General features: G+C 39.9%; 1 protein-coding gene across 1 annotated transcript in view; it reads right to left on the bottom strand.

Annotated features, from left to right (window-relative positions):
- Positions 1-11426, bottom strand: part of LOC307265305 (protein unc-13 homolog B-like) — a 67017-nt gene extending 55591 nt beyond the window's left edge. Inside the window, exons 1-2 of the mRNA XM_080046995.1 lie at positions 11197-11426; positions 2219-2248 (exon numbers count right to left, since the gene is read on the bottom strand). Of these exons, the coding sequence (XP_079903121.1) occupies positions 2219-2248; positions 11197-11218 (52 nt within the window). The 5' untranslated portion in view covers positions 11219-11426. The remainder of the gene's footprint in view (positions 1-2218; positions 2249-11196) is intronic.
- Between the last annotated feature and the right edge of the window lie 1381 nt (positions 11427-12807).

Raw genomic sequence — 12807 nt, forward strand, 5'->3', positions numbered from 1 at the left:
ATACACACCGCGCATCAATATTGCATGCAACAGAAGACTAACATTTTGAAGGACTTTTTCGAAAATAGCTTGGACCACCTTGTGAGACGTGTCTCCATTTCCAGTACAAGAAAGGTTCAGGAGGAGTTAACGTGATAATGTGAATAATATGGCTTGGATGTGTATTCCGGAGGTCTATTGAAAGAATAGCTTGCCTTGAGACTGAAGAAATATAAAGTCATAAACATAATGTGTAGGCAATAGGCATACCCTCTGTTGAAAACTCTCATCAAGCCCCAGTTTCCTGTGGCAATAAGTGGAAAGTTAGGGAGTTAGCCAAAGGCCCATCCAAGGTCACCTTCAGTTCCACATGTACAGTAGAAAAACAACATTACACAAGGGCTCCAAAGTAAGGCCAAAAAGCTGTCCATTCTAAAGCTGTGGTGAAAAGCAAACACACATCCCAGACCAGCCTTATGTAAACTTTGAGGGCTCTTCCAATAAATCACATGTCTCCCTTTGCACAACCAGTTAGGGTTATCATGAGCAGAGAGGAATAATAAGTAAACATAACAAACATAAGTAGCCTACTTATTTCCTTAAGCCTGAATAAACAAGACAACCGAGGCTGTTCCTACCAAGAATTCCTAGAGGAATGGGAAGGACAATGAAATAATGTCAGACAAATAGGATAAAATGCAGAAATCTGATCTCAACATGCCTTTGGTAATCGAATCAAAATCATCACGACGAGCAGCAGAAATATGCTGGATAAGTCGTGTGTTGATGCCTATGTAGTCTAACAAAGCAAAACCAGGAGCAATAAGATGTATTCACTACTGTTGTTGTTGTGCTAAATGTTAGCGCTAGCGTAAACTGGGAGAGTGGCGACGAATATGTATTGTCATTACGTGGCTCTCCCGCCTGTGGAAAAGCTAAATGGTTCTTAATGGTTCCCAAGTAAAAGCAACCAAAACCAGCACTTGTACTGGTCCAGAACCGGGTTTACATTAGTGGGAAATGGGTCACATAGCTCTTTTAACTTCACTCACATACAAAACAGCTTTATGTAACAGTGCAAACATAACCTATCTGTTCCCAATCTCATGCTGGACTGTCATACCCTTTCTTTGACCTGTACCACACAAAAGTGACATTGGGGCACAGACATAGGCCAGCAATGGCCTAAAATCTAAAGCCAATATGTCAGGTTGTGCTTGTGACAGAATACAGAAACCTCACAAGAAAGGGCATTTCCCCAAAGATGAAGGAGAGGGACACTAAACTAATCTATCTGCCATATCATTAACTTGATCAATTATCCTCAGTGAAAACAGGGTTAGTCTGGGACTAAAATTGGCAGCAAAAGGTCACCTGCAATTCTAAAGCTGCTGTGACTTTCTGTATTTGCTGCGTGCTCTTGCCAGAAACGTCACAGGGGCTTAAAACAAAGGTGTGAGCCTGAGACACTAGAGGGATTTGGATTTAGCCGACACCGATCCAAACTCACCTGTCCCTGGCCTGGTAGGACACAAGATTACATCATCCAAATTCAACTCCTTGCTGTGGGTGACCCAGAATAGGACTGATTAACCTACATATTAGGGATGCCACAGTGTGGGAATTCCCCCATCGGATAATAAACTCATGACAACACCAGTATTACTGCTTACACCGACCAGACATTTAAAAAAAAATATGTGGATGGCAATCCCAGGCTTCCTGATGTCAAAGGACACACACATAGACAAAACTTAACACTTAAAAATACCTAGCAACCAGCAAAAGACAAAAAACGTTAACATTTCAATTTGTGCACAAAAATAAAAATAATAACTGGAAATGCTACCATAAATATAGGACAATTGAAACTATTTAATGAACGTGGGCCTTACCGCTGGCGCTGATATGCAAAAATAAACCAACAGGCTTTAAGGGTATTAAAATAATTATTAGAATAAACACGGTGCGGCCAGTGGGTAAGCTATGTTATGGGTTTGTGCCCTCAAACCGACAACCGTAACCTACATGCAAAATAAGTGTGTGTGGCGTATGTCCAAAAACCTGGGTTAGAGAGAGAGAGATGTAGACTGTAGATTAACAGCTCCCCATGCTACAAATTCAATGAGGAATGAGACATGTCTGAAACATCTGGACAATGGGAGAGTGCGTGACCAGACCAAACAAATCCAGTGACTGAAAAGTAAAAAGGTTTGTATGGAACATAATAAGTACTCACCGGGAGATCCTTGGATCTTGGCTTTTTTCACTGCAACACAAAACACAAAAAAAGTGATTAGGATTGGGAAAACATATTTGAGTGTTTGGAATAAATATGTTGTAATTCTTCAGTAGATCTTTATATGTTGATGAATTCAAACAAAGAAATGATTAGTGCACTGGTGACAGTTACAATAGGGAAAAAACTGTGTGGGTGAGTAATGGAAAATGTACAGAATGTGCTGTTATTGAAGCCTGACAGACTCATCTATATGCAGAAAAGACAGGCAAAGAGCCCATGACGCGTGACAGCTGAATCACGTTGTTGTTGTCAATGTTGTATGTGAGAGCAGGAACACTTCATGCACCACTTGATCAAAATTGATGAGCTACTTCATTGTTTTTGTGGTCAGCTTTGGGTCAACTTATTTTTGACAACCATTACTTTACCATAGTGTTGTGCGTCACTTCACCAAATCAGGTGGCTTAAGAATAAACAATTTAAAAATATAATAATCGTAAGTTATTATTCATATAACTTGTAATAATTTCTTTTTCATGTAATTTTTCAGAACAGACTTAGTAGAAAAATTAAATACAATAACTGTATATGGCCTATCATGTTTTGATATATTTTTAATGGCTGGAAAAGTCGGGCAACCTCCACAGAGGTTGCTATGTTGTACCGCCATATTTCTACAATAGCACGGAATGGACAATCTCAACAGCCATAGGTGTTATATTATATATTGGGTGCCCTGGGGAAATGCATCTGTCGGAAGACGAAGAAGAAGTACTAGAGAATAAATAACAAAATACATCTTCTCCTCATCACTTGATATTGTTGAAAGATTTGAGGCCATGGAGGATGATCGCTTCTTGTCCTTGAAGGCCACTGTAGTTTTTGTAATTATTCGAAAGGGACGGGTTACCAAGGAAGCGATGCAAGCTAGAATCTCACCACTAGATGCCACAAAATATTCCGATATTACACACTGCAATTCAACAGTTTTTGCAGAGCTAATCTTTATTTAATCTCTCGATACACAATCTGTTCTTATGCAACCCGTCGAGAAAAACGCTCTGCCACTGGAAAAATAATCCCAACCTCTGCCGGAGCTCAGAAAGTGAAACAGAAACTCATTACCATCTTTGTTCTTGAATCATTTCTATTGGTAGACACTTTATATTGTATTTAATCACGTGTATTATATATGTCCCTTTGCATAGCTTTGGGCGGTTCATAAGATGATAAACATGATGTCTCAGTCAGATATGCAAAAAATGTTTTTAAATATCTGTTATCATGTTATAAGGATGTATATAAACCTTGCATTTAGTAGGAACTTTCAAATGATATAATACAAGTTGAAAATAATATACCTCAAGATTAACACCAACGTCATGTCGGAGCTAAGAAATGCCTTTTATTTGATTGGATAGTACAAATGATATATTCAAAAAGCATAAGCCCAGACATCTGTATTGCAAAACACAGCAGCTGGTAAGCCAACAAATAGAAACTAATAGTAAAAGTGAGCTAGGGCAGATGGGTATTAGGATAACCAAAAAATGTATGAAAATAAATAGATAAAACAGCAGCAGCAGACATTGCTTACAGCTTAAAAAAACAAATATTTAGGAGTAAAATGCTTGCTGGTGTATTTTGGTTTATTTTTAGACGTACTATCCTCAGACCCTTGATGCATCTCTATACAATAACGTTTATAGGATTTTGAAGCGCTTTGGAGGGGATTAATTGTGATTGCTGTGGGCAGGGTTATGTGTTCAGGCATGTAACCCACTAAACCTCCGCAGCCGGAGATGGCAGATGGGCAGGATGGGATGATGGAGGCACAAATGACGCTTTCATATTTTTCATGTTACATGCCCTGTCTTCTCTCCACGTGCACATTACTTATGCAGGTGAAAGAAGTGTTTGTTTGCTTCCTATTCTTTCAGAAATATATACAGTATATTTTGTTTAAATTAGTTCAACCGCAGAATGCAACCGTTATTTGTCCCGGGTCACATTTTTTTTAGCCACTCAAATTAAGAAGATCAACCCAGAAAACCCAAAATAGATTTTCCAGGGTTGCGTTTTGGGAAAACAATGGCGAGGGGGAAAAAAAGACTAACTTGTTTCCTGTCTAGTACATAGCTCACTGTGAAGCGGAAAGGGAGCAGTGGAAAGGTGGAGAGAAAGTGTGATTTAAAAAAAAAAGCTTTCCACTCCAGCTTTTCAGCCATGAGTCTTTCTCTTTGTCATTGGGGCAAATGAGCTGGCACAGTGGCCTTATAATTTGCATGATGTTATTTAGGGCTGCGGTACACACTGGAGAGGGCAATAAACCAGGTGTGGGGGGGGGGGGGGGGGGGGGCATTATGGTGGAAACTGATGCTTATCATTTCCTGTTCCTGGACCCCCCCCCCCCCCCCAAGGCTTTAAAGGCCATTTAGGTCGCTGTTTGGCAGGACTAGTTGTACAATTACCCCATCAACCTACTTTACTTTTCCTTCTTTCTTTCTTTCTTTCCCCGGTATCCTTACCATCTTCTGAAAATGGATGCAAATGTATTCAAATACAGTATATTTAAAGCAGGTACATGTTTTTGTTACATTTGTTTCGAGGGCACACCTTGTTGGTTCAACTTCAAATGAATAAACCAAAAACCATTAGCAAAGAGCTTAGAAGATAGTCCAAATGTTATGTACCTACACCTTTTATTTAACAGTTAATCTTACATTTTTACATGCCTTTTCTTACTCAAGATGTATGTCAAAGTAGGAAAATAACAGGTGTAAATCATTAAATGAATGATGGCTGAATTCCTTTCAACTGCTTCAGCTGCAGGACCCCGGTGCAGTGCATGGTGCAGTGCTCTCACTGTTGCGGCTTACGGAGGCACTTGAATAGAACAGAGTCACCGTTAATGTAATTAGTTTCATGTGCACGGGAGTCACAAAGATAATGAGATTACTCCACCAAAGTATAACAAAACCTTATTTAGCAACACAGATGATTGTTTGACTGGAAAGCTGACTTTGCTGTGCTAAAGTCATTTAGTAAAGGAGAGTCCGCATATTTCAGAAAAATCAGAAATACAGAACAGTTGTGAGAAGAATTAATAAAACAAACAGTTCCAACTCTGGCAGAAATGTATAGGACTCCAATCATGCATATTAAAAAAGGCTTGCAGGGCCTTTAAAGGCCTTTTTTCACATTAATATGGATGCCCCCTGGTGTGACTAGAGACTCCCAAAGTATGAGAAAAAAAACAAGCCTCTCTTTTTCTCCACTTCCACCTTTCTGAAAACTTGTGTTCAAAAACCCCAGTCAGATGTATCTCCCCATATGACATCATAAGGTGAACGGCAAGGCCCCTCATTATAACTGGCAGTTACATTCAAAACATCAGTTAGATTCAAAGTCAATTAGAGCAGACTGGGCTTTTTATAAGGCGGGGCTAAAAGAGACATGCTCTAAAACAGCATCTACGTTTATACATCAAAGTACATCATTATTGGAAGTTTGGGCAGAAAGCAAGGGAGTACGGACAGGAAGTGACATCAGAATCCGTTGCAGTCAGTGGTGTGAGTTCACTTTGAGCTGGCTGTTGGATGTGATTGGATGTAAGAGTGAGAGAGAGAGAGAGAGAGAGAGAGAGAGAGAGAGAGAGAGAGAGAGAGAGAGAGAGAGCGCAACAGATGGCCAGGGGATTACTCTTACAATCTCTAAGCGCTCTCTCGGTCTCACTCTGCCTCTTTCCCTCATAATCCCACCACTCTGCTGCTCGCCACACTCGATCACTCTGCCCGGCGATGGCCTCCTTTTATTAAACGATATACTCTTGATGTCTCCTCACCTATTACTCCTCAGTCTGATCCAGAGCCAAATGATCAGGTTTCAAACAGTTGTTGATTCAGCTGTGATTATTACCTGTGTTTTGAGTTGTTTCGGACCGTATGCCAATTATGTGGCTTGAACTCGCTAATGAACAGAGTGTTTGCCATGACAAAGGACTGCAACATCTATGTTTTCCTTCCAGGCGTAAACAAGAAATTTGACCGTGTGTCAACAAAAGCATACAAAAGGCGCGATGAAGTATGATAGGCTCAACATCCTGTCTGGACACTGTTCAGCCGGCAATAACACCCCGGGAACAGTGCAGGGAGCATACGGCCTATAATGCCTCAGCATCAAACAATAACATCTGATGCAGCCGAGTAGCTTTTCACTGACAATAATGTATTAGTTTGATTACCAGAAACTTAAAACACAAATTATCATGAGTTGCTGATTCTCAAATAGTTGCATGTGCTGCTTTTGTCCGTATGTTACCTTTCAATTGTTCAAAAAGATCTCTGCACACCTGAGTGGATGACAGGTGCGTCTGTATATTATCTAACATCAAGTATCAGTCCAATTCATGAGTCATGACTGATACAGACTCATGATGCATGAGTCACCTGGCAAACACTTGTAAATGTAATCCACACATGCAGCTGTTATTTAGAAAATATGCTGAAATTTCCCACATCTAACCAAGTGCAAAGGCCTCCAACAGTTTTGTCAAGCGCAACCTCCTAATGTCAAAATACACCTTAAGGATGTTTTCCATTCGGAACAATTCATGATACATCACCTAATGTGGTAAAAACCTCAACCTATTAATAATGCTGTAAATAGCTTTTTCAAATAACTTGTGAGCTTTTAATCAATCTCCTAAGTGTGCATGAATTAATCACCATGGTAAACAAAGTCAGAATAAAATAAATAATTGTGAAGAATACAAACTGTAATTGGGTGTTTCAGCCTCTTTGTCTGGTGACGCAAATGGGAATATGGATCAATGAGCAGAAAAAAAAACACGACACAACGTTTAGTCGACTACAGGCAGGACTTGACCAATCAGATTCCTGCCAGGGACAGCACCATAGATAGTAAATAATAGGGACAGCACCAATGGACAACAATACTTGAGCCTGACACCTCTTCTCTCAAAACAGGAAAAGAAAAACATCTGTTTGTAACCTGTTCTGGCAGCTACCACTCCTCTCCAGTCTCAGAATATAGCAAGAATTATGTCACTCTTATCACGTGTCCGACTGCATGTGTACACCTCCACAAGTGTAGCGTCATGGGGTGGGTGTGTGTGTGTGTGTGTGTGTGTGTGTGCCTGTGTGTGAGCCATGTGTCCTCCCAGCCCTGCCCTGATCCACAGCAGGAGTCTCCCCCACATGACCATTTGAGGGGCAGCCACTTATCTGTTGTGTAAAGACATCGTCATGGAGATGGAAGCATCTCGACTGGCAATAAACAAGCAACATTGTCAAGCTGGGCTATCCGGGGGATGAGTCACAACATCAGCTAGTCACACTGCCTGAGCAGAACCCCCTTTTTGTTTGTTATCTATGGCCTGCGTGACTCCTACCAGCCTGTGTTCGCTCTAACAGTATAATCAATAAATGTAACGTCAGTGACCAACTCTGTACACTGGAAAGGCCCAATTTGGAGCAATAACTCTCTATTGCCAGAGTTATTGGGCTGCACTTTTGAAAGTAAGTGGGGCGGCTGGGGCCCAACTGAATTGTCTCTTTGACCTTTTCAGTCAGACAAAACTAATCAAGGTAGTTCCAGGACAGTAATGTGCAATTGCCGTTCCTGTGCAGTGATCTTCCTGCCCCATATAAAGGCTCCAGGGCCGGCTAGCGAAGTTAAACCGAAATGCCTCCATACCATACAGTATCGAAATATGTCATCATTCCATAGCCAATTTCCATGCCCAAGGGGTTAATCTCATCAGCGTCAGTGACCCAATAAGCTAGCAGCATGCTTGATGTGCCAAGATCTAAAACTGCTGGTGATTGGCTGTGTCAAATCATCCAGAAAAAAAATACATAAGCCTAAAAGATGAGTTGTAATGCTAATATTTCAAATGTTTGAATGATATCCAGCCCTATATTTGATCAGTCTTCATACAGCATGACTTTCAGTACGGCTATTTTATTTACAGCCTAGCTTGAATTAAAGAGGGCGTACATATATTACAGACTGGGCGTATTAAACTTTAAGGAAACGGCAGATTAGCAATGTCCACATATTTCATGAGTGACGTGGATGTTTTTGGTCTTCTAATACTAACGTTAGGGTCTGTCTGATTCAGCTCAGCAGGTGAGGGACTGATCATGGCACTGTCTGTGAGCTTCACACAGACTCGCTAAACAGAGCAGACCATTGCAGTGTTGGAAAAAAGAGAGAACCAATCGGAGACAATCAGCTGCCTGCTGGTGGGAGAAAACACTGTCCACGTCACTGCACAGTCACACACACCAGTGCTTAACCCCTCCACTCTGCTTAAACCCTGAATACTGTCATTTGTTGTGACATAATAGTACAACTGCTTAAAAGGATACATGTCGAGACAACCTGCACATTTATTTCAACCTATATTTTAGCCGCCTAGCTGAGTATAGGCTTGCTAAAATAACCAGCGAGGTAGAAATAAAGGCAGAACGCGCGGACACAGACAGAGCGGCAGGACGAGTTTAGGATAAGTTTATGCTTCTTCCAAAAGTGAGGATTTCTGTTCGACATATGAGATTAGGGCTGTGACAGTCATTGCACAACTGTGACTTGAATAACATTTGCAGAGGCATTAAAGAGAATTCAGATCACAACAGTCGGTGTTTGCTTGACTGTGTAAATAGGTTGAAGTGGAAGTATCTGAAGGACATAAAAAAACATAATTGACTGTGTCTACATTTGTGATGCCTTAGGACCAAAAAAACTAATTAGAGCCAGGCAGAAAAAACAATAATAACTTTGAGCCATCATTTGGAGCTTATGTCAACCAGACAACAATAATAAGATGAAACAGGATATCAGACAGGCAATTTAAAAAAGAAAAAGGAAAAGGATATTCAGTAATGTTCAGAATTTTTTTAAAAGGTGTTTTCGATAAATCCCAACACAATGCGGACTTGGGTCCAGCTTGCGCTGTCACCTACAGGTAGAGTCAATGATTCTGGAGAATGCTTGTTGTCAAATCATTGAATATCCCTCACAATCCGCTACCTGTCAGTACTGTGTGTGTGCTGAAAAAATAATTCAGTGTTAATACACAGCCTAGGCTCTGTAAACTGGTATGTTGCTCGCTACGGTGGGCCCCCATTTGTTTACATACCCTTTGTTTACATCCAGTTTACAAAGCGTAGGCTGTGTATTAACACCAGTTTTTTTTTCCAGGTAGCCGGTCCTGATGATACTCACTTAATTTGACAATTTCCAAGTCCACACTGTGTTGGGACTAAATAGTACACTACTAATTAAAAATGACTCCATCTTTAAATCATCCAAGCAATACTAATATAGAAGAAAGCAAGATAATAGTGAGCGTGCATTCATAAACGTTTGTTTTTTTCCTTCCAAAGTGTTCCGCATCCTCCACTTAAACGTCACTTTTTTATTAATTGTTAATTGTTCATTACATGACAAGAGAAGAGATGAGAACCACTAGGTTTAGTCTAGTGGCAGTTTAGAATTGAAGTCCACCCCTTTGGACACGAATGCTCCATGATATCTCACGCATCGTTTCCGAAAAGGATGTCAGACATCAACTCGACATACAGCCACCGAAGAGACCGATGGTACCACAGAAAAAAGAGTGATATAGATCAGAGATGGGACTGTTATGTCATTGATAACACTGGCCTTTATTTTGCTAATGAGCGTATAACGTATGGATTTAAAATTATGTCTTGGTCTCTGAAATTGTATATTCAACAAGAGGCACAAGATTCCAATGTGTGGCATTTATTTTTTTATGGTGAGCATATCCTGTCTCCGCCTATCACAGATGTGGTTACTTATATTGCCCATACTTGACTCACTTAACTACACAAACAAATTACTCTGAGATATACACTTCCCTTTGCTGGCCTAAGTTTCTACACAGGATGCCAGAACATTGTTAGGATGTTTTTTAAAAAGTTGTCTAGCACTCTCTATATGAGTAGGCCTATGAGTGAAGCCCTGTTTGAAATATTGATATTGCAGGTAGTCAGAGGTTGGCTGCGTCACTACAGATGTGCATACGTGTGTAGTTTGAAGCAATGACGCTTGTAGCTCTGTTTTGATCTAAACAGCGTGATTATTCTGTCTCCTCCCTCCTTGAACAACTTGACCAAATTTCTGGGCATCTGTCTTGTTGTGTGAGAGGATAGGATATTGCATATAATGTGTGTTGCTGCTGCAAAGGATGCTAGAGCAGACAAGGGATGTCTTCCAAAAAAATGTTTCATGTTGACCTACGCCACTCTGATTTGCTCCAGTATTGTTTAAGCTTAGAAATGTGTCCATTTAACTCACACGAACCTGATAAAAGTGATCAGTTTTATTTAGGCCTAAATAAATGTAACTAAACTGATTGGATCATTCCCATATGCATTGGCAATGGCAACACTATTTTTTTGCAATAGGCCTAGCCTATTCAGCCTATAGCCTACACATGTATTATTATAATGTAGTATATTTTCTTCCAATCTAACTATTTTACTGAAGCACTTATCCTAAAATGAAGATTAATTGTACTCATGGATAATGTTAGTGTGAAATCTCAAAGTTAGCATGTATCCACAGGTCAGTTTTGTAAACAGCTGGTATGGTAGGCTTGGGAAGGCTGCAATAATACAGAACGGACACGTCATGTCCTACATCAACAAGAAAATCAACTTCAAATTATGTTTTATTTTTTTATTTTAAAAATGTTCCATATGACAAGTCTGAGTAATAGTCATAGGCCTATATCCTATTTAAAAATAAATAAGTACAATTACGACAGAACAGACGTTGCACGCACCCAGCTACTTTTCATCCCGAGGGGGATGCTTCCTGCTATAGAAAGGTAATAATTCAACAAACTCGAGTTTTTTTAAAGTGCAACAATTAATGTTTTTAACCAAATGAAATAATGAAAAAGACAAACTAAAACTCACCCCTGACACACAGTAGAGACATGGCAAAGCGCTTCCAGCGACAGTCCAGTAGTTTCACACAGTTAGTAGGGCAGGCTCTCAGCGGAGATTTACTCCGTCCCGTATCATTGTAACGTCCGTTAAATGTACTTTTCGAAACGCTGATAAACTCCTACTCGACGTTTACAGGTGGTTTTCTGGTGCCGGACTCAGGCAGAAAGCTGCAGCCCCCCGCCACGGCCACGCCATTATTAAAAACTCATCACAGCTTTCCAGACTGACGAACAACCTGAGGGCACTGACACAGGGGGACAGGCGGGGTCAGAGCACCTGTTACTGGCGTGTGATGTGTCCAATGAGAAGACAGGACTGCGCCGGAGGGCGGAGACCGGTGAAATAAATCTGACCAATCGCTGAGAGGGACAGGTTAGAGGAAGAAACAGGTGACGCAGACGGACACAAACCAAACCAGACACCTGTAACTTTTTTAAAGGGGAACTTTATAACTTTTGCAAAATATCTGTGTACAACAATATCATGTTTGGGTTGTTGTAGACCTATTTAATGTGTGACACTCTAGCCTACCTTTAGCCTACTTTTACCAGACAAGATTGTTTTTAAGTGAGTGTGAATGAGTAGGCCTACACTATGGTTTTCACATAAACTCCAATCAATGCATCATTCTTGCATATTTTGTTTTATTCCAGTATTTTATAGGGTTATTTTTATATGTTCAGTGGTTTGATTAATTTAAGATATAGCTGCTGACAATTTGTATTATTATTTGTTTTTTATGTTTTCGTTTGAAGCGTCAAATTATGTTTACATCATTTCACCTAAGGGGCTCTGGAGAAAATAAACCCCATACTAATAAACACTAGATAGGCTATAAAAAATGAATACGAGATTGATGCATTTGTTTATAGCCTGTTCCCTCTCATTGGTTTCACCACACCACTTCACGCATGTCTTTTGAACAGCCATGACAAACCAAGGGACCCCAAAAAACAATAGGCCTTTTAGAGATGAATAATTAGGCTATGGTATTTTCATGAGGAGCTACCTTGCGCAGCCGCAACACAGCTAAAAATAAGTCAACAGCACCACTCTGTGTATTTGTTGAGTCATTACACTGGATAATTACCAGCATGTTTTGAATAATACTGTATATAGGATGCAACAGAATAGATAGAAGACAAACGTTCGATTAACGGTGAATATTTCAATGCAACGTAGGTGCAGAAGGTCCACTGTCATATGTTTGCTGTCTTTGATTATGTCTGAGTGTGTGAGGTCTGCAGTATGCTATTTCTAGTAATATGCCTACTATGCCATTTTGTCACGATTTTTTAATGGTTTACAATTAGACAAGTTCACTATTGTCTCTTCTCATTCAATGCATTTAAAGAAATGTGGCAGTAGGCTACATTAATTGTTTTACTTTCAGAATGTTCTAAATAAGGCTATCAATGTCTTGTTCCCTTTTTAAACTCCCAAATAATCCACAACTATAAATAATTATTATTATGATAATAATAATTATTACTATTGTTATCATTATGAATGGTTACGTAGTTATATCAGTGTTATTTGTTAGAGGTACCATTATTGTACTAGCGGAACCATATTAGT

The sequence above is a fragment of the Ammodytes marinus genome (genome assembly GCF_949987685.1).
Source record: "Ammodytes marinus genome assembly, chromosome: 18".
Taxonomy (NCBI): Eukaryota; Metazoa; Chordata; class Actinopteri; order Uranoscopiformes; family Ammodytidae; genus Ammodytes; species Ammodytes marinus.